This window comes from Muscardinus avellanarius (genome assembly GCF_963383645.1).
Source record: "Muscardinus avellanarius genome assembly, chromosome: 14".
Classification (NCBI taxonomy): domain Eukaryota; kingdom Metazoa; phylum Chordata; class Mammalia; order Rodentia; family Gliridae; genus Muscardinus; species Muscardinus avellanarius.
Genome location: NC_137800.1, coordinates 81,007,763 through 81,029,887, shown reverse-complemented (window position 1 = coordinate 81,029,887; position 22,125 = coordinate 81,007,763). Strand labels below are relative to the sequence as shown.

General features: G+C 38.8%; 1 protein-coding gene across 1 annotated transcript in view; it reads left to right on the top strand.

Annotated features, from left to right (window-relative positions):
* The window catches only part of LOC308273206 (cytidine monophosphate-N-acetylneuraminic acid hydroxylase), a gene marked incomplete at both ends in the record, with an annotated part of 73,355 nt that overhangs the window by 6,645 nt on the left and 44,585 nt on the right, over positions 1–22,125 (top strand). The window contains one exon of the mRNA XM_080710295.1: positions 21,557–21,760. Coding sequence (XP_080566421.1) covers positions 21,557–21,760 — 204 coding nt within the window. The remainder of the gene's footprint in view (positions 1–21,556; positions 21,761–22,125) is intronic.

Below are 22,125 nucleotides of genomic sequence, written 5' to 3'. Positions count from 1 at the left end.
GACAGCTGTGCCTCCTCATTGGAAAGGCTTTCTGGCCACAAGAAAAGCAGATTCGGTGTGTTACCAAGAAATGTGGAGTTTCCAGCTTGCCTCCTGATTTTAAACATTATTTGAAAGATTCAGCCTTTCTGTTTGAACTTTTCCCTCAGGGAGCTGATTTTGTGCTACTTGGTGGTTTTCTACCTGGAATGGAAAAAAGGTATGGTTTAAATATTTTTTCTATTGAATTTAGGATCTATGTTTTCAGTCACTCGTCTTCACTTTTTCTGTGATGAGGGACAAGAACTGAAAGCTCTTGTGGGAGATGGGCTGGGTTTACAATGTTATGAAAATATTTTTCTTCTTATACTTTTGTTGGTACAATGTAATTATACATCATATTGAAATACAAAGTCACACACACACACACACACACACACACACACACACACACACACAGCACTTGGTATATTTCCCTCCATATACTTGCCCTCCCTCTCTTCCTCCCTTTCCATACCTATCAGTGAGTTTGGCAGTGAAACCTTACATCGATGTAACCTTATCTGAATTGTTCTCTTTAATTTTGTTTTCTCTGCATTCCCCAAACCCCCTCTCACTATTCTAGTGTTTTCTGTCTTCATTTGACTGATGGACTTTTGCTTTCTGTTTGTGTTCTAGCTTCCACATATGAAAGAAAACATGATCCTTGATTTTCTGAGACTGGCTGATATCTGACTTAGCATATCCTAAGTTCCATCCATTTTGCACAAATGACATAATTTTGTTCTCTTTATGGCTGAGTAAAGTTCCATTGTACGTATATGTATATACTGAATTTTTGCTATCCATTTGTCTGCTGATAGGCACCTAGATTGGTTCCATAATTGGCTATTGTGAATCGTGATGCTATAAAAATGGGTATGTATGTATCACTATAGTACTCTAACTTTAATTTAATTTTTTAAATTTAAATTTAATTTATTTTTTAAATTTTAATTAGTTAATTTTTAAAAGTTTTTTATTGGTGCACTATATTCATACATCATAATGGGATAAAAATAATACTTTTGTAGACATACATGCACACATCACCCAGTTAGCCCCTACCCGATCCCCACCCTGTTCCCTCCCCATCCCTCCTTCCCATGCTTGGCTTAGTGGTTGACATCTAGTATTATAGCAATTTATCCAATATTAACATTGATAATCTCATATAACAGTTTCATTTGTCTGATACCAAGCTTTTGATGACTTAAAGATAACATTTCAATATTTCTTTTTGCTTTCTTTCTTACCAGAAAATATTTCTTTCTTTTTCTTTTTTAAGGTGAAACTATCATATATTTATTTATTTATTTTTCACAAAAAAATCTATCCTCATATGGAATATGGACTCTAGATACCCAAAATGATCTTGAAAAAGAACAAAGCTAGAAGATGTATATTTTCTGATTTCAAACCATATAAAGCTACAATAATTGAAACAGTGTAGTACTGTTATAAAGGCAGATATATAAACCATTGGAGTTAAGTAAAAGCCTAGAGATAAATTCTTCCATATATTGTCAAGTTATTTTTGACAAGGTTTCCACGAACATTTGGTGGAGGAAATAATAATCTTTTAAATAAATATTGTTGAAAAATAATAATTACATGAAAAAGAATAAAATTGGACCCTTACCTAACACCATATACAAATATTAACTCAAAATAGATAAAAGACCTAAATGTAAATCTTAAGATTATAAACTTTTAGAAGAAAATCTGGGTCATAAAACCTCACAACATTGAAATTGGCAGTGATTTCTTGGATGTGATTTCAATGGCACAGGCAACAGAAGGGTAAACAAACTCCCTAAAAAATAAAAACATATTGTATATCCAAAGACAACGTAAACAGAGTTAAAAGTTACTGATAGAATGGGATAAAATATTTCCAAATGCTATATCTGAAGGTATATTAGTATTCCAACTAGAAATCCTAAAAATTAGCAACAATAAAAGCAAACAGTACAATTTAGAGATAGGTAAAAGACCAACATAAATAATGAATCTCCACAGATAACCAATCTTAGTTGTCTGTTGGATGGAAAATCTTGTTTCTCTGGTTCTGGTGTGTGTTGCCTAATTCTTCTTTGTAGTTAATCTTTTTGAGTATTTTCTCTAGTGCTGGATTTGAAGACAAAAATTCCTTTAGTTTCTGTTTGTCATGGAAGCTTATTTTCCCATCTAATTTGATAGAAAGTTTTGCTGGGTAGGAAATTTTTGGCTGGAAGTTGTTTTCTTTCAGAGTTTGGAATATGTTACTCCAAGCCCTTCTGGCTCTCATGACTTGGTTTGGGAAGTCTGGAGTGATTCTAATTGGTTTGCCTTTGAATGTCACTTGGCCCTTTGTTTTTGTTGCCTTTAAGATTCTATGCTTGGCTTGCACATTGGTCATTTTGACAATTATGTGGCGTGGGGATCCTGTTTTCCGATCCCGTCTAAAGGGAGTTCTATAAGTTTCTTGGACCTGTGTATCGACCTCTTGCTCTATGTTTGAAAAATTTTCTGCTATTATTTCTTTGAAGATATTACTTATCCCTTTGGTTTCACCTTCTTTTCCCCCCTCTATTCCAATTATTCTTAGGTTAGCTCTCTTAAAATGGGCCCATATTTCTTCAATGTCAGATTCCTGCAATCAGATTTTTTTTTCTAAATTAGAAACTATGCATTCATTTTTGGAATGATCATCTTCTAAGATCAAGATTCTATTCTCCATGTGTTCTAGTCGGTTGTTTGTACTTTGAATTGAGGCCTTTACTTCATTAATTGCATCCTTTATCTCTTTTTGACTTTCTCTGAATTCTTTTCAAAACACCTCTATTATTTCTACAGTTATTTTCCTGATTTGATCTTCTATAAATCTCTGATTTTCTGTTTTATCGGGTTCTGATGTTGTGGGGTTGTGGGCATTCATTGCTCCATTGTTATTCCTCTTTCCCATGATTTGGGAAGTTTGTGCCTTCTCTGGGTTCTTCCCTTGGGTCACTAAGACTTCACTTAAGGTACTCTGGATCTTGAGTCTGTGGTATCTCAGACCCCACTACTCCTTTACTGGGTTGTATCGCAGAGTCTCAGACCCAGGGAGTCAATCGAGGCTGCTTTAGACCATGGGGGTTGCCAGGTTGGGCGTTCTCCTATGGTGTGATATCTCTGCCACCGCCACTCCCCCACTGGGTCAAGTCCCTGGTAGTACAGTACTGATATTTCTCCTCCAGGGCCCGCAATTTGACTCACTGTTTTTGAGTACGCAGATGGAGCTGTAGTGGACTCAGTGAAATCGCTGCTGCTGCTGCTGCCAGTGGCAATATCTAATTAATTAATTTTTATTTTATTTTATTTTATTTTATTTATTTTTTGATGGTACTGGGATTGAAACCCTTCTACCTCCGGACTACATTCCCAGACCTATTTTACATTTTATTTGGAAACAGGGTCTCTTAAGCCAGCGCGACTGGCTTCAAAACTGCATGATCCTCCTGTCTCCGCCTCCCAAGTATGGGGATTACAAGCGTGCACCACCACACCCAGCTTAATTTAAGTTTTTAAATTTACAGCCAGTTGTGGTGGCACACGCTTGTAGTCCCAGCATTTGGGAGGCTGAGACCAGAGGATCATGGTTCGTGGACAACCTCAGCTACTTAGTGAAGCCCTTCGCAACTCAGTGAGACCCTGTTTCAAAATAAAGAATAAAAAATTGGGGACGGGGTGTAGCTCGGAGGTCAAATGCCTCTGGGTTCCATCCCCAGACCTGCAAAAAATTAAAAATAAAAAAAAAATTTTATTTAGTACTTTAACTCCTTTAGAAATGAGGAGTGGTACAGGTGGGTCACATGGTGGTTCCATTCCTGGTTGTCAAAGAAACCTCCTCCATACCAATCTCCATAGTGGCTGTTACTAATTTATAATCCCACTCACAGTGTGTAAGAGTTCCTCTTTCCACACATCCTTACCAGAATTTATTATTGTTTATCTTCTTGGGTGATTGCCATTCTAAGGCTGGGAATGGCTCCACAATGGAGTTAGATAGACTCTAACTAGCAGTTCTGATGTGCATTTCCTTGATTGTTAAGACAGTTTTTGAGTATACACTCTTGACCATCTTAGGAGTCTGGTTTTCAGCTCATGCAGCTACAAGGGTGTGGGGCTCACTCCCTGCACCTCACTTGCCTTTTCCGCCTTCTTCCTCAGCCTACTCGCTCCAGCCCACTTTACCAGTAACAATTCCTTTTCTGCAGACTTCGCTTATTTTTTCCAGAAGTTACTTTATTTCAACACATTACTTACAGCTTTGCTCAGGGCTCAGAAAGCTTTAAGACCAAAGAAGATACTCAAGAAGAGGAACAGAAAGGGCCTAGGGGGTACTCAAGGTCTGGACTTGAGAAGTGCTCTGGACTAAGAGGTAAAATTCAACTGATGGTTCTAGAGTGAGTTGGCCTTCAACTAACAACAAAATATTAAACACTTCATTGGGTAAATAAGATTCTGTGGGCTATGGGCGGGTCAGAACTAATTGGCCATTTGCAATTTTTTATGGGGAAAATTTAACTATAATACAAATAAACTCAATTACTATTTAGTCATAAGTTTGAAGTACTTTTTTTAGTGTCTTTTATTCTGAAAATGCCAATGTAACATTTTACCAAGTTCCAGTTCTCAAGTGAACATGAATGTATCATAAGATATTCTAAGAATGGTGGCATGTTTAAATCCCAGGTTCATGGGAAGAGTTTTAGTTGTTTTGTTGTTGTTGTTGTTGTTGTTTTTGTGGTATTGGGATGGAACCCAGGGGCATTCTACCTCCGAGCTACACCTCCAGCCCTATTTTTTATTATTTATTTTTTTAAAAAAGGGTCTCACTGAGCTGCAAAGAACCTCACTGAGTAGCTGAGGCTGTCCACGAACTGTGATCCTCTTGTCTTAGCCTCCCAAATGCTGGGATTACAAGCGTGCCCCAGCAAGCCCGCCTTGGCTTAGTCTTTTTAATTTTTTGAAACAGGATTTCACTGAATTGCAAAGTGTCTTGCTAAGTAGCTGAGGCCATCCACAAACCGTGATCCTCCAGTCTCAGACTTCCGAATGCTGGGATTACAAGTGTTGGCCACCATGCCCAGCTCATGGGAAGGGTTTTGTAGGAATCACTATTGTGAGCTGGGTGTGGTGGCACACGCTTGTAATCTCAGTACTTGGGAGACCGAGAAAAAAAGAACTCAAGTTCAAAGCTAGCCTCGACAATTTAGCAAGCCTCTCAGCAACCTAGTGAGACCCTGTTTCCAAAGAAGAAATAAAATCGAGCGGGGTAGAGGGTGTAGTGTGGAGGTCGAATGCCTTTGAGTTCAATCCTCAATACAAAACAAAAACAAAAACAAACAAAAAAACCCACTCTTATTGGCCATTCATCTATTCTTTCAGCAAGTATTTGTTGAAGTTCTCCTGTGTGTGAGGCTGTGGGGTGCTATACAAACTCACACAGACATGGCTTCTTCTCTCATGTGGCATGCAGTTTCTGTAGGGAACAGAGAAATTAATAAACCTCATAATTAAAAATGAAAATACTAGTTTGATAAGTCATCCGGAGGAGAAATTCATGGCACCATGACAGTGTGTAGTTTCTGCAGTGGGATTTGACCTGACTGAAGAAAGCAAGAAAGAGTCCCCAGCACAGATGATGATGAACCTGAGATCTGCGATAAGGAGAGCGAGGTCCATGAGGAGGGGGAGGGGTCAAAGAAGAATAAAAATTGGGTATAATTTTTTTTAATTTTTATTTTTTTAATTTATTTTTTATTGGTGCATTGTATTCATAAATCATAATGGGATAAAAAAAACACTTTTTGTACACATACATGCACACATCACCCAATTAGTCTCTACCAGATCCCCACCCCGTTCCCTCCCCAACCCTCCCTCCCATGCTTGGCTTAATGGTTGACATCTAGTATTATAGCAATTTATCCAAAATTAACAATGATAATCTCACAGAACAGTTTCATTTGTCTGATACCAAGCTTTTGATGACTTAAAGATAACATTTCAATATTTCTTTTTGCTTTCTTTCTTACCAGAGAATATTTTATTTCTTTTTTTTTTTGGTGAAACTATCATACATTTATTTATTTATTTTTCAGAAAAAAAATCTATCCTAATATGGAATATGGACTCTAGATACCCAAAATGAACTCGAAAAAGAACAAAGCTAGAAGATGTATATTTTCTGATTTCAAACCATATAAAGCTACAATAATTGAAACAGTGTAGTACTGTTATAAAGGCAGATATATAAACCATTGGAGTTAAGTAAAAGCCTAGAGATAAATTCTTCCATATATTGTCAAGTTATTTTTGACAAGGTTTCCACGAACATTTGGTGGAGGAAATAATAATCTTTTAACTAAATATTGTTGAAAAATAATAATTACATGAAAAAGAATAAAACTGGACCCTTACCTAACACCATATACAAATATTAACTCAAAATAGATAAAAGACCTAAATGTAAATCTTAAGACTATAAACTTTTGGAAGAAAATCTGGGTCATTAAAGCTCAAAACATTGAAATTGGCAGTAATTTCTTGGATATGATTTCAATGGCACAGGCAACAGAAGGGTAAACAAACTCCCTAAAAATTAAAAAAAAAATGTATATCCAAAGACAATGTAAACAGAGTTAAAAGTTACTGATAGAATGGGATAAAATATTTCCAAATGCTATATATGAAGGTATATTAATATTCCAACTAGAAATCCTAAAAATTAGCAACAATAAAAGCAAACAATCCAGTTGAGAGATAGGTAAAAGACTAACATAAATAATGAATCTCCACAGATAACCAATCTTAGTTGTCTGTTGGATGGAAAATCTTGTTTCTCTGGTTCTGGTGTGTGTTACCTAATTCTTCTTTGTAGTTAATCTCTTTGAGTATTTTCTCTAGTGCTGGATTTGAAGACAAAAATTCCTTCAGTTTCTGTTTGTCATGGAAGCTTATTTCCCCATCTAATTTGATAGAAAGTTTTGCTGGGTAGGAAATTTTTGGCTGGAAGTTGTTTTCTTTCAGAGTTTGGAATATGTTACTCCAAGCCCTTCTGGCTCTCATGACTTGGTTTGGGAAGTCTGGAGTGATTCTAATTGGTTTGCCTTTGAATGTCACTTGGCCCTTTGTTTTTGTTGCCTTTAAGATTCTCTGCTTGGCTTGCACATTGGTCATTTTGACAATAATGTGGCGTGGGGATCCTCTTCTCCGATCCTGTCTAAATGGAGTTCTGTAAGTTTCCTGGACCTGTGTATTGACCTCTTGCTCTATGTTTGGAAAATTTTCTGCTATTACTTCCTTGAAGAGATTGTTGATCCCTTTGGTTTTACCTTCTTTTCCCTCCTCTATTCTAATTTTTCTTAGGTTAGCTCTCTTAAAATGGGCCCATATTTCTTCAATGTCAGATTCCTGCTGTCAGATTATTTTTTCTAAATTAGAAACTATGCATTCATTTTTGGAATGATCATCTTCTAAGAGTGAGATTCTATTTTCTATGTGGTCTAATCAGTTGTTTGTACTTTGAATTGAGGCCTTTACTTCATCAATTGCATCCTTTATCTCTTTTTGGCTCTCTCTGAATTCTTTTCGAAACACCTCTATTATTTCTACAGTTATTTTCCTGATTTGATCTTCTAGAAATCTCTGGATTTCTGTTTTATGGGGTTCTGATGTTGTGGGGTTGTGGGCATTCATTGCTCCATTGTTATTCCTCTTTCCCATGATTTGGGAAGTTTGTGCCTTCTCTGGGTTTTTCCCTTGGGTCACTAAGACTTCACTTAAGGTGCTCTGGATCTCGAGTCTGTGGTATCTCAGACCCCACTACTCCTTTACTAGGTTGTATGGCAGAGTTTCAGACCCAGGGAGTCAATCGAGGCTGCTTTAGACCATGGGGGGGTGCCAGGTTGGGCGTTCTCCTATGGTGTGATATCTCTGCCACCACCACTCCCCCACTGGGTCAAGTCCCTGGGAGTGCAGTACTGGTATTTCTTCTCTAGAGGCCGCAATGTGACTCACTGTTGTTGAGTGCGCCAATGGAGCTGTAGTGGACTTGGTGAATTCGCTGCTGCTGCCGCCAGTGGCAATATGGTGCTGCTCTAATGCCCATGGCCATGAGGCTGGCGTGTTTCTTCTCTGGTTTTGCGCTCCGCTCTGAGTCCCTGCAGGGTGTGCTGAGCCTAGCCACTGGGAGCTTTAGATGCTCCATCGCCGAAAAATCTGCCGAATCCCGCCCGGCTGATCCACAGCAGCTCACCTCTGCTCGCTGTCCGCCGCTTCTCTCTGGAGCCTGGTGGGCTATTGAGTGCGTTGGTCTGGTGCCGTCCAGTGAATTCACCGCTGCCGCCGGCATTAAGTCGATGCTGCTGCGTCCTCGGGCGTGAGGCCGGCATGTCTCCTCTGTGGCTCTGAGCTCCGTTCTGAGTTCCCCTCCTCTCTGGGGTCTGGTGTAGCCGGGTATAAGTTTTTACTGGGAGGAAATGAAAGAGAACCAGATGTCAGGAGTATGAAGAGCATAGTTAAAATGAGCTGAAGGAGCCGATTAGTGGTTGTGATATTAAAAATATGTATTTTGTATAATTAAAGTACACCAATAAAATAAACAAATAAGTATATATTTAGTTTGGGTTTTGTCTACCATCCCTGGCTTTCAACTTCCTTCAAACCTGGTCATAGAAACAAGAATCTCTCTTCTCCAAAACAGATCATAGTCATTCTTATCTCCCTCCTGCCTTGGAGATGACCAGAAAGAAATTCTCTGGGTTGCCTCATCTGAGAGTAGATTATAAGACCCTGTTTCCTGGGAGGAAAAGTATGATGCCAGAGAAGCCAATAAGAATCTGGACAGTACTTGGGAATCTGAGGCATGAAGAGCCCAGGTTTGAGGCCAGTGCACAGTAACTTAGTGAGATTTTGTTTTGAAATAAAATATAAAATAGAGCTAGACATAGTGGCATAACTTGTAATCCCAGTACTTGGGAGGCTGAGACTGAAGGATTGCAGTTTTGCTGCCAACCTCAGCTACATGATGAGGTCCTCTACAACATAATGAGACCCTGTTTAAAAATAAAGAATAAAAAATAGGGTTGGAGGTATAGCTCAGAGGTAGAATACCCCTGGGTACGATCCCTAGCATGAGAGAGAAAGAGGAGGAGGAGGAGAAGCAAGAGGAGGAGGAGCAAGAGGAGGGGGGAAGGGGGAGGGGGAGGGGGGAGGAGAGAAGAGAAAGAAGAGGAGAATCTGGCATGACTGATCTATGAGCACTAGATCACAGCCTTTCAGTTTAGTCACATGCCAACACAATTGTCCCTACTTTAGTCATGCCATACAATGGAGTCTCTGTAAGACCTCCAAAGGACAGGATCTGGAGAACTTCCTAGTGATGGAACACTTGGAGGTCCCTGCACAATGATGCACCAAAGAGAGCATGGAAGCCTCTTCCCAATCTCACCCATGTGTCTCCCACCTGCATCCTTTATAATATCCTTTAGAGTAAAGTATGTTTTTGAGTTTCTTGAGAAGGGGTGTGGGAATCTCAATTTGCAGCCATCCAGTCAGAAGTATAGAGCTGGTCCTACTATTGAAGTGTTGTGAGCAGTCTCAGGGGTCATCCCCCAAGCAATGGGATCTGATACTGTCTCTAGATAGGCGGCTTCAGAAGTGAATTGGATTGGAGGACTCCCTCCTTGGTTGTAGAATTGATTGCTATGCTTTCTTTCCTCTCCATAATAAAAGGTCATGGCCAACACTTCTATACCCAAACACTGGTTTCCAAGACAGGCACCATGACATTGTGCAGTTCCTGCAGTAGGATATGACCTGACTGGAGAAAGCAAGAAAGAGTGCCCAGCACAGATGGCGATGAACCTGAGATCTGGGATAAGGAGAGCGAGGTCCATGAGGAGGGGGAGGGGTCAAAGAAGAATAAAAATTGGGTATAAGTTTTTACTGTGAGGAAATGAAAGAGGACTGGGGGTGCAGGTCTGAGGTAAAATGGCCCTGGGTTCCATCCCCAGTATCACAGATGAGTATGAAGAGCATAGTTAAAATATATTCAATACTAGTTTTATGCAACAGAGATGACTTCACATTGAAGACTCCCAAAGACCCAGAGTGAACTCTCCATTTTTATGCTTAGGTTTGGTGAAGCATGGACAGCTGTACAGAAATGCTGTTGGACAAAACGGGTCTGAACCGATGTTTACCTTGGGGAGGCTGAGGAGTGAGAGAAAGAGGGGCAGGAGAAAGTCAATAAACAACTGGGCTGTTTCTGAGGCCTTCAGTTTGGGGTATTATTTTCTGAGCCCTAGCACTTGTTTGGTGTGTGTGTGTGTGTGTGTGTGTGTGTGTGTGTGTGTGTGTGAATTTCCCTACACATCTGATTCAGAAGTGGCCTGTGCAGTGAATGTACAGTAGGAGAAATTGAGTCTCAGTTTTTTTTTTTAAACACAATTGGTCAAAAGTGAGACTTGCTAAATAGAAATGTAGTTTGGAGAAAGAAAGGATAACAGTGTGGACCATCTGAAGGCCTCAGAGGCAGCCTAGTTACAGTACCTTCCTATAGGGACACACCATTATTTGAAATTTTAATGAATTTCAGTTCATCAGTTTTCTTCTGTGGACTGTCTTTGGTGTTGTATTTAGAAAATCATTGCCAAGCTGGGCATGGTGGTGCACGCTTGTAATCCCAGCATTTGGGAGGCTGAGACAGGAAGATCACAGTTGGCAAACAGCCTCAGCTACTTGGTGAGGCACTCCACAACTCAGTGACACCCTGTTTCAAAAAAAGAATATAAAACAGGGCTGGGGGTGCAGGTCTGAGGTAAAATGCCCCTGGATCCATCCCCAGTATCACAAAAAAAAAAGAGAGAAGAAAACCATTGCCAAACCCAAGGTCATCTATGTTTCCTGATATATTATCTTCTAGAAGTTATATAGTTCTGCATTTCATGCTTATGACTCTGAATCACTTGAGTTAATTGCAAGAATGATGTTAGGTCTGTGTCTAGATTGTATTACAAGTGGAGATCTAATTATTCTATTACCATCTGTCAAAAAGACAAGTACAGGGCCATCGTTCCTTTGCTAAACATCAGCTAACTATATATATATATGTGCGCTATTTCTGGATTCTCTATTTTTTTCTGTTCTGGTTTCTCTATTTTTTTCTGTTGATTTATTTATCTATTCTTTCACCAATCTTTACTGTCTTGATTACTATAGACTTATAGTAAGTCTTAAAATTGTAGAGTGTAAAAAAAAAAAGCTAAAGCCAAGGGCTTTTTTTTTTTTTAGATTTTGTTGGTTATATTCTTTTTTTTTTTTTTTTAATAGATAACTGGTTCTCTAGAGTGTGCTGTGTCACTCAGCCATGATGGTCTTCAGGGTAGCCGAATTAAGTACATTTTTTCTTTTTATATTTTTGACTCACATTTGGTTTATGAAACCACAACATCATCAAATGAGACCATCTATATTTTGCATCATCTTCTTTTTTCTTAATCTAGCTATAGGCATTTTAAAAAAATCTTTTCAAAGAACCAGAATTTAGTTTTGATGGTTTGTGTGTGTGTGTGTGAGTACAGTGCTAGGTACCAAGCTCAGGCCTCATGCCCTCTAGGCAAGCGCGCTACCACTAAGCTACACTTACAGACTGGTTTCATTGCTTTTTATCTACTGATTTCTTGTTTTTCAATTCCCTTGGCTTCTGGATTTAATTTGCTCTTCTTTTTTTCTAATTTCCTAAAGTGGAAACATGGATTATTGTTTTCAATATTGTTTCTCACAGGGAACAGTAGGTGAATTTTTCTTCTTTGAACCATGGAGCACATATTTGGTTCTCTCATTAACCAGATGTTTACCGAGCACAGTCCATGTGACTATATGTCTTGGCTCTCATTCCCATGAACAGACTGCCAAACATCTTCCCATTTAAAACAAGACAAAATTATTAATCTGGTGAAGAAATTATGGGTAGCAAATACACATATAAACTAGCCATTTTTAATGCATTACCTCTTTTTCTGGTCCTTTTTTGCAGAGTCTAGCCTTCTGGAGAACGCCCAGGTTCATGAGGGGGAGCTTTATGCCTGGTTTGGGCCAGACATTGGTGGACATTTCCACCCCGTCTCTCCCTCAGCTCTGAGCTTCCCCAGCCTAAGCTACTGACCTCTGAAGCACACACCCTCATAATTTGTGGCAGCAGTAAAGAGGAAATACAAATTTTTCATCAAACAGCTCTACTTCTCTACTTTTTGGTTTTGTTTTGAGGTCTAGATTTCCAATTTTCAAAATAAGTTTCCAAAGCATATACACTATACACATATACACTATAGGCTCTTGAAATAGTACATCAACGATGTTCTCTTTGTTGATGTGAGTACTTTCTTGTGATAGCTAGTGAAGCACATTTTAAAAAATTTACATTCTACTCGCCTGTTCTGGCTCCAACTAATCTCCAGGGGAAAAAAACAGGATGGCACTTGCTAGGCAGATAATTCAGACATAAAAATTGCTTATGAAGATGAACTAGTTCCTGGTGGAGGCCATCATGAAGCAGCAAAGAACAGCAGAGGCAGAATGAGGGTGAAGTGAGGTTATACAAACTTTAAGGGAGGCCAAAACATGGATAGTCAAAATAAATATTTCAGCACAATTAAAAAAAATAAAATTTAAGGCAAAAAAAATTGATGACAAACAAAATGTCAAAAACTAAGGATGTTATGTGGCTGTGCCAAGCTATTACATCTGAGGCAAAAGAAAAATGGATGCCCCTCTGTAAACATTTTTGTGTACTTTTAACGATTGTTTTAAGAACCCTAATATATTTGAAATATTGAAACATTGAAAAGCAGGTACATTCAAACGTACTTTGCTTTAAATATTTTATTTATACCAAGACCAGAATTTATGGCTTCATTTTCCTGATTTTAATGAAAACAAATTCATCAATATCTTTTAGAAATCCCTTGGGCAAAACTGTTTAAAAATACACATAAAAGTATATATATATAGGAGTCCACATTTCTCTTTTGCCTTAGGCTCCACTGTGACTTCACACAAAGCCAGAAACAGATGTTAGTACATCCTGCTTCATACGGTGTAGGATATGGCTTGGAATCAGCACAGAACTCTGGCTGGATGATCCATTCAATTGAGGAAAACAAAACATCTACAGGGGCTTTCCTTGAACACTTTTACTTATTCCAGGAATTGCCTCTGTGCTTTCTATAGCCTGGTGTTAGACAGTTGAACTCATAAGGACAGAGTTTAAAAAAAAAATAAGATCTACAAGTACAGATTCCTTCTTACCAAATTAATTTAAAATATATTTTTGCCAGAGGGACTCCAGATAGTAGAGGAAAACCTCAGTGGAGCCAGGGAAGTCTAAGGGAAGGGGAGAGGGAAGACTGAGGTTCATCAATGGAAATACTACCATTGACTATGTACACACATGTGAATATACTAATGTCAAACTCAGTGCTCTGTATCGGGAAGGGGGAAATGGGGGGGCACCAAGTGCTGTGAGCATGTCTGTCACTGGCAACATGATTTATGTTATGATGTGAGACTATAATGCACCAATAAAAGCATATTTAAAATAAATAAAATAAAATATATCCTGGAATAATTTCAAATCTATTGTGAGCATATTTACCAGGAATATGGGGCAGAGATGACAATAAGAATCTGAGTATATCATAATTACAGAGGCAGGAAGATGGCAGCCGAGAAAAGCAGCGTTTACAAGTCCTGCTAACACTCGATCTCTATTGCCACAAAATCAGTGCTTCTCATAGCCAGAAAACACTATCAGCAGAGAAATTAAAAAATGTAAACACAAGGGACAGAGAAAAAGAAGACTAGAGGAACAACCAGAGACCAGAAAAGAAACCAGCCTGTGTTGCGGTGGCAGAGCCATACCAGTACCATCTTGCCTCACAGCACCAAGCTCCAGAGAGGAAAGGTAAACAAGGAGCTTCTGAAGTGAGCAGCTGCGGATCATTCAGGTGTAATTCAGTAGTTCTTTCAGCGCAAAGAATGTCTAAAACTCCCAGTGGCCAAGCTCATCACGCCTTCCAGGGACTCAGAACAGAGCTCAAAACCAGAAACGAAATACACCAGCCTCACGGCCAAGGGCATGGCAGCAGCGCCATATTGCCAGCAGTGACAGCAAGTTCACCATGCCTGGGACAGGTCCAGATCAGCGCACACAGTAACTGTTAGTGAAATTGCGACCCCTAAAGGAGAAATCCCAGCACTGCACCCCCAGGGACTTGTGCAGCTTTGACAATCTCCCTGGGTCTGAGATTTTTCAGTCCAACCCAGTGAAGGAGTGGCAGTGACAGAGATACTACACCCTAGTCACAGCTCCCTATGGGAAAACGCCCAGCCCGGCAACCCCCCTCCCCCGCCCCGGGGGGGTCTCGCACAGCCTCGATTAACTCCCTGGGTCTGAGACTTTGCGATACAACCCAGTAAAGGAGTAGTGGAGGCTGAGATTACCACAAACTTGAGATCCTGAGCACCCTAAGTGAAGTCGTGGTGATCCAGAGGCACAAACTTCTGAAACCATGGGAAGGAGGAATAACAATAGAGCAATGAATGCCCACAACCCCACAATATCAGAACCTGATAACACAGAAATTCAGAGATCTCCAGAAGTTCAAATCAGGAATATAACTGTAGAAATAATACAGAACCTTCGAAAAGAATTTAGAGAGAGTCTAAAAAAAATGAAGGATGCAATCATTGAAGTAAAGGCATCAATTCAATCTATAAATCTTTTAGACCACATGGAGAATAGAATGATCACTCCAAAAACGAACGCATAATTTATAACTTAGAAAAAAAATCAGAAAGAAGAAATCTGACATTGAAGAAATATGGGCCCATTTTAAGAGAGCTAACCTAAGAATAATTGGAATAGAGGAGGGAAAAGAAGGTGAAACCAAAGGGATCAATAATCTCTTCAAAAAAATAATAGCAGAAAAATTTCCAAACATAGAGCAAGAAGTTGACACACAAGTCCAGAAAACTTATAGAACTCCCTTTAGACAGGATCAGAGAAAAAGTTCACCACACCACATAATTGTCAAAATGACCAATGTAGAAGTCAAGCAGAGAATCTTAAAGGCAACAAAAACAAAAAGCCAAGTGACATTCATAGGCAAACAAGTTAAATTCACTCCAGACTTCCCAAACCAAGTCATGAGAGCCAGAAGGGCTTGGAGTAACATATTCCAAACTCTGAAAGAAAACAACTTCCAGCCAAAAATGTCCTACCTAGCAAAACTATCTATCAAATTAGATGGGGAAATATGAAGCTTCCATGACAAACAGAAACTGAAGAAATTTATGTCTTTAAAACCAGCACTAGAGAAAATACTCAAGGAGATTAACTTCAAAGAAGAAATAGGTAATACACACCAGAACCAGAGAAACAAGGTTTTCCATCCAGTAGACAACTAAGCAAAGAAGAATAAACAGTATTTCAAACAGAAATAAAATCTTAACATGTTAGGAATTAAAAGTTATCTCTCAATAATGACACTGAATGTAAATGGCCTCAGTTCCCCAATAAAAATACATAAAGTGGCAATATGGATTAAAAACCAGAATCCATCCATCTTCTGCTTACAAGAAACACACCTTACAATTAAAGATAGTAACAAACTCAAGGTAAAGGGCTGGAGCATGGTAATTCAGGTTAAGGAGCCATCCTAACAAATGTGAAGTAGTATTTCACTATAGTTTTTATTTATATTTCCTTAATGATTAGTTATATTATGATATGATGACTGACATTCATGTCTTTATTGGTCATATAAAAATCTTTGGAGATTCATTATCTATTTTAGTCTTTTACCTATTTCTAAATTGTATTGTTTGCTTTTATTGTTGCTAAATTTTAGGATTTCTATTTGGAATATTAATATACCTTCAGATATAGATTTTGGAAATATTTATCCCATTCTATCCATAACTTAATTCTATTTACATTGTCTTTGGACGTATAATATTTTTTATGAAGTTTGTTTGTTTATTCTTTTGTTGCCTGTGCCTCTGGAATCATATCCAAGAACTCACTGCAAATTTTGATGTTCTAAAGTTTTATGACCCAGGTTTTCTTCTAAAAGTTTATAGTCTTAAGATTTACAGTTAGGTCTTTTATCTATTTTGAGTTACTATTTGTATATGGTGTTAGGTAAGAGTCCAATTTTATTCTTTTTCATGTAATTATTACTTTTCAACAATATTTAGTGAAAAGATTATTATTTCCTTCACCAAATGTTCTTGGAAACCTTGTCAAAAATAACTTGACCATATATGGAAGAATTTATTTCTAGGCTTTTTATTTTACTCCACTGGTTTATATATCTGCCTTTATAGCAGTACTATACTGTTTTGATTATTGTAGCTTTATAAGGTTTGAAATCAGAAAATGTACATCTTCTAGCTGTGTTCTTTTTCAGGATTGTTTTGGAGTTCATATTTCATGTTAGGATAGATTTTTTCTGAAAAAAATTAATAAGTGTATGATAATTTTACCTTAAAAAATATCCTCTGGTAAGAAAGAAAACAATAAAGAAATATTGAAATGTTATCCCTAAGTGATCAAAGTTTGATATCAGACGAATGAATCTGTTATGTGAGATTATCATTGTTTTTTATTTATTTTTTATTGGTGCACTGTATTCATACATCATAATGGGATAAAAAAAAACTTTTGTAGACATACATGCACACATCGCCCAATTAACCACTACCCGATCCCCAACCCATTTCCTCCCCATCCCTCCTTCCCATGCTTGGCTTAATGGTTGACATCTAGTATTATAGCAATTTATCCAAAATTAACAATGATAATCTCACAGAACAGTTTCATTTGTCTGATACCAAGCTTTTGATGACTTAAAGATAATATTTCAATATTTCTTTTTGCTTTCTTTCTTACCAGAGAATATTTTATTTCTTTTTTTTTTTTTGGTGAAACTATCATACATTTATTTATTTATTTTTCAGAAAAAAATCTATCCTAATATGGAATATGGACTCTAGATACCCAAAATGAACTCGAAAAAGAACAAAGCTAGATGTATATTTTCTGATTTCAAACCATATAAAGCTACAATAATTGAAACAGTGTAGTACTGTTATAAAGGCAGATATATAAACCATTGGAGTTAAGTAAAAGCCTAGAGATAAATTCTTCCATATATTGTCAAGTTATTTTTGACAAGGTTTCCACGAACATTTGGTGGAGGAAATAATAATCTTTTAACTAAATATTGTTGAAAAATAATAATTACATGAAAAAGAATAAAACTGGACCCTTACCTAACACCATATACAAATATTAACTCAAAATAGATAAAAGACCTAAATATAAATCTTAAGACTATAAACTTTTAGAAGAAAATCTGGGTCATAAAACCTCACAACATTGAAATTGGCAGTGATTTCAATGGCACAGGCAACAGAAGGGTAAACAAACTCCCTAAAAAAATTAAAAAAAAATTGTATATCCAATAACAATGTAAATAGAGTTAAAAGTTACTGATAGAATGGGATAAAATATTTCCAAATGCTATATATGAAGGTATATTAATATTCCAAGTAGAAATCCTAAAAATTAGCAACAATAAAAGCAAACAATCCAGTTGAGAGATAGGTAAAAGACTAACATAAATAATGAATCTCCACAGATAACCAATCTTAGTTGTCTGTTGGATGGAAAATCTTGTTTCTCTGGTTCTGGTGTGTGTTACCTAATTCTTCTTTGTAGTTAATCTCTTTGAGTATTTTCTCTAGTGCTGGATTTGAAGACAAAAATTCCTTCAGTTTCTGTTTGTCATGGAAGCTTATTTCCCCATCTAATTTGATAGAAAGTTTTGCTGGGTAGGAAATTTTTGGCTGGAAGTTGTTTTCTTTCAGAGTTTGGAATATGTTACTCCAAGCCCTTCTGGCTCTCATGACTTGGTTTGGGAAGTCTGGAGTGATTCTAATTGGTTTGCCTTTGAATGTCACTTGGCCCTTTGTTTTTGTTGCCTTTAAGATTCTCTGCTTGGCTTGCACATTGGTCATTTTGACAATAATGTGGCGTGGGGATCCTCTTCTCCGATCCTGTCTAAATGGAGTTCTGTAAGTTTCCTGGACCTGTGTATCCACCTCTTGCTCTTTGTTTGGAAAATTTTCTGCTATTACTTCCTTGAAGAGATTGTTGATCCCTTTGGTTTCACCTTCTTTTCTCTCCTCTATTTCAATTATACTTAGGTTAGCTCTCTTAAAATTCGCCCATATTTCTTCAATGTCAGATTCCTGCTCTTAGATTTTTTTTTCTAAATTAGAAACTATGCGTTCATTTTTGGAATGATCATCTTCTAAGAGTGAGATTCTATTCTCCATGTGGTCTAATCGGTTGTTTGTACTTTGAATTGAGGCCTTTACTTCATCAATTGCATCCTTTATCTCTTTTTGGCTCTCTCTGAATTCTTTTCGAAACACCTCTATTATTTCTACAGTTATTTTCCTGATTTGATCTTCTAGAAATCTCTGGATTTCTGTTTTATCGGGTTCTGATGTTGTGGGGTTGTGGGCATTCATTGCTCCATTGTTATTCCTCTTTCCCATTATTTGGGAAGTTTGTGCCTTCTCTGGGTTCTTTCCTTGGGTCACTAAGACTTTACTTAAGGTGCTCTGGATCTCGAGTCTGTGGTATCTCAGTCCCTACTACTCCTTTACTAGGTTGTATGGCAGAGTTTCAGACCCAGGGAGTCAATCGAAGCTTCTTTAAATCATGGGGGGTGCCAGGTTGGGCATTCTTTTATGTTGTGTTATCTCTGCCACCACCACTCCCCCACTGGGTCAAGTCCCTGGGAGTGCAGTACTGGTATTTCTTCTCTAGGGGCCGCAATTTGACTCACTGTTGTTGAGTGAGCTGATGGAGCTGTAGTGGACTCGGTGAATTCGCTGCTGCTGTTGCCAGTGGCAATATGGTGCTGCTGTCATGCCCTCGGCCCTGAGGCTGGTGTGTTTCTTCTCTGATTTTGAGCTCCGCTCTGAGTCCCTGAAGAGTGTGCTGAGCCCAGCCACTGGGAGCTTTAGATGCTCCGTGCGCCGAAAAATCTGCCAAATTCCACCCGGCTATTCTACAGCGGTTCACCTCGGCTCGCTGTCCACCACTCCTCTCTGGAGCCTGGTGGGCTGTTGAGTGCGTTGGTCTAGAGCCGTCTGGTGAAGTCACTGCTGCCGCCGGCAGTAAGGCGATGCTGCCGCGTCCTTGGGCATGAGGCCAGCGTGTCTCCTCTGTGGCTCTGAGCTCCATTCTGAGTCTCCCTCCTCTCTGGGGCCTGGTGCTGCAAGGGAAGATGATGGTGCCTGCCGCTCCGCACCGCAGCTCTGGCTGCAGCACTGCAGTCAGGTTTCTTTCTGGTGTCTCTTTTTTCCGGCCCTCTTTTTCTCTGTCCCTTGTAATTACATTTTTTGTTTCTCCACTGATGGTGTTTTCTGGCTATGAAAGGTGCTGATTTTGTGGTAATAGAGATTGGTTGTTAGTGGGGCTCATAAGTCCCGCTTTTCTCCGTCGCCATCTTTCTGGAAGTCTCAGCTAATATTTGATCAGATTATCACTGTTAATTTTGGATAAATTGCTATAATATTAAAAAATAAATAAATAATTTTAAAAAAAATTACAGAGCTACACAATCTTTAAAATGGAAGAAGCTTCTGATATTCCCCTTGCTGGCATGTTTTTATCAATTATTCCTATCCCCTGTTTAAGAAATTTATAGTGCTTCTAAAAATGAAAGTATAAGTATGACAAAATAATTTTTTTTTTTTTTGGTGGTACTGGGTTCCCGGAAACCCTTCTATCTCTGGTTACACACATTCATATATATATATATATATATATATATATATATATATATATATATATATATATTTTTTTTTTTTTTTTTTTTTTTTTTTTTTAATTTGGAAACAGGGTCTCTTAAGCCAGTGAGGCTAGCTTGGAACCAGTGTGATCCTCTGTCTCTGCTTCCCAAGCGCAGGGATTACAAGCATGCACCACCATGTCTGGTGGCAAAATCAATTTAAATTAGCAGGAGAAGATAATTTTGATTACTTTTAGTTTAGAGTAAAAGGTATGATTAAATATGTGCCAGGATTTTTTGGTGTGTGTGTGGTACTAGGGGTGAAACCCAGGGTCTTTCTACCTCTGGGCTATACTCCCAGACTTATTTTTATATTTTACTTGGAAACAGGGTCTCACTAAATTGCTGAGATCCTCACTAAGTAGCTGAGGCTGGCTTTGAACCTGTGCGATCCTCCTGCCTCAGCCTCCCAAGCGCTGGGATTACAAGTATGGGCCACCACACTGGGCCATGTGCCCAGATCTTATATCTTGGGTATGAAAAAAACATAGTTTGAAAGCCTTTTTGGCAATATTTAAATTAGATTATGGTTCAGAATTGCATTGGAAAGAATGCCAGTTTAGAAATAGGAGTTTCACCCCGGTGTGGTGGCACACACTTGCAATCCCTGAGCTTGGGAGGTGGAGACAGGAGGATTGCGCAGGTTTGTAGTCAGCCTCTCTGGCTTAAGAGACCCTCTTTCCAAATAAATAAAAAATATAAAATAGGTCTGGGAATGTAGCCTGGAGATAGAAAGGCTTCCAGGAACCCCAGAACCAACGCCCCCCCCCCAAAAAAAAAAGAAATAGGAGTTTGAGAAATTCAAGTTCTGTGGTTTCCTTGGGGGAAAAATATGAAAGGTCTAATGCTTCATTTGCTGCTGAAGCTTTCTGTAAATTATTCAAATTGGGTGCAGTGGGAGGGCTGATTTCTTAAATAGCTACTGCGGAAGATGCTAAGTGATAGAGAAGATACTGCGTGCTTTAAAAAGTGTCCACTGGTTGCTAACAGGCAGTGTGCCAGGAGCTGCCCTCCACCTGGGAAGAATCTTGCAGAGGGCAACTGAGTTCTCTCTGAACCTGCTATAGGAGAAGAGAGAGGAAGGAGAAGAGCTACACCCCAGGCAGGGGAGGTTCCAGATGCAAAAGATCGGAGCTGGGGTAAAGCACAAAAGCGCACAAAAGTGGCTGGGAGTTGAAGATGCAAGTTAGACTTTGAAAATAGGTGTGGTAGAGGGAGGAAATTGCCAGCAACGGAAACAGTGAATGGGGTAAACATTCTCTCTATAGGCAGAGCAGAAGCAACTGAGCAATAGAAGTGGAAAGAGCCACTCTCATTCCTTCCAAATGCCCAGGAGCCAGCAGACCATGGCCAGGCAAGTGAGCGAGGTCTTAGTGCTCTAGGGAAGAGGGTGGGAACTTTTCAAGAAGGACGCACATTTACATGCATTTAAACAGGGAGAAGTGGCCGGCAAGCCCCAGGAATTGTACAGATGAGTTTTCAGAATTTCCTCATGAAAAGGGGGTTTGAGCTACAGGTTCCAAATGATTATCCTTCAAAACCTAATGTTATTAATCGTGTTCTTTTTGCAGTGTGAAACAGACTACTGAGGTCTTGCTGTGTTTATCACGTGGTGAAGTCGCCAACCTCAAGGAAGGCATCAATTTTTTTCGGGATAAGAGCACGGGCAAGGACTACATCTTATACAAGAATAAGAGCCACTTGAAGGCATGCAAGAACCTGTGCAAGCACCAAGGAGGGCTCTTCATAAAAGATATCGAGGATTTAGACGGCAGGTACCCAGGGCCACTGACTTTTTCACCGGGGTCCTTGCTCGCAATTAGATGTGGCAGGAAATGTGCTCACCTAGAAAATTTAAATGAACCAGTCAAGCAAACTGCTTCCCCTCCTATGCTAAGTGTTACGGTTTGAAATGGTGGGGGTTCTTTTTCTAATTAAACTAAGGTTGGTTGAATAGAAAAATTAACAGGCATCTCAGTACATAACAAACCTCTATTACAAAATTAGTAGGAAATAGATCAGTAGGAAATAGAGAAGAGAAAAAGCAGCATGCTGACCCGCATGCTGGGGAGCCCAGAGATGGAAATCCGGCCCCTTTTGGGGACCCCAACCCTTAAATAGATTTTGTATTGGTATGTTT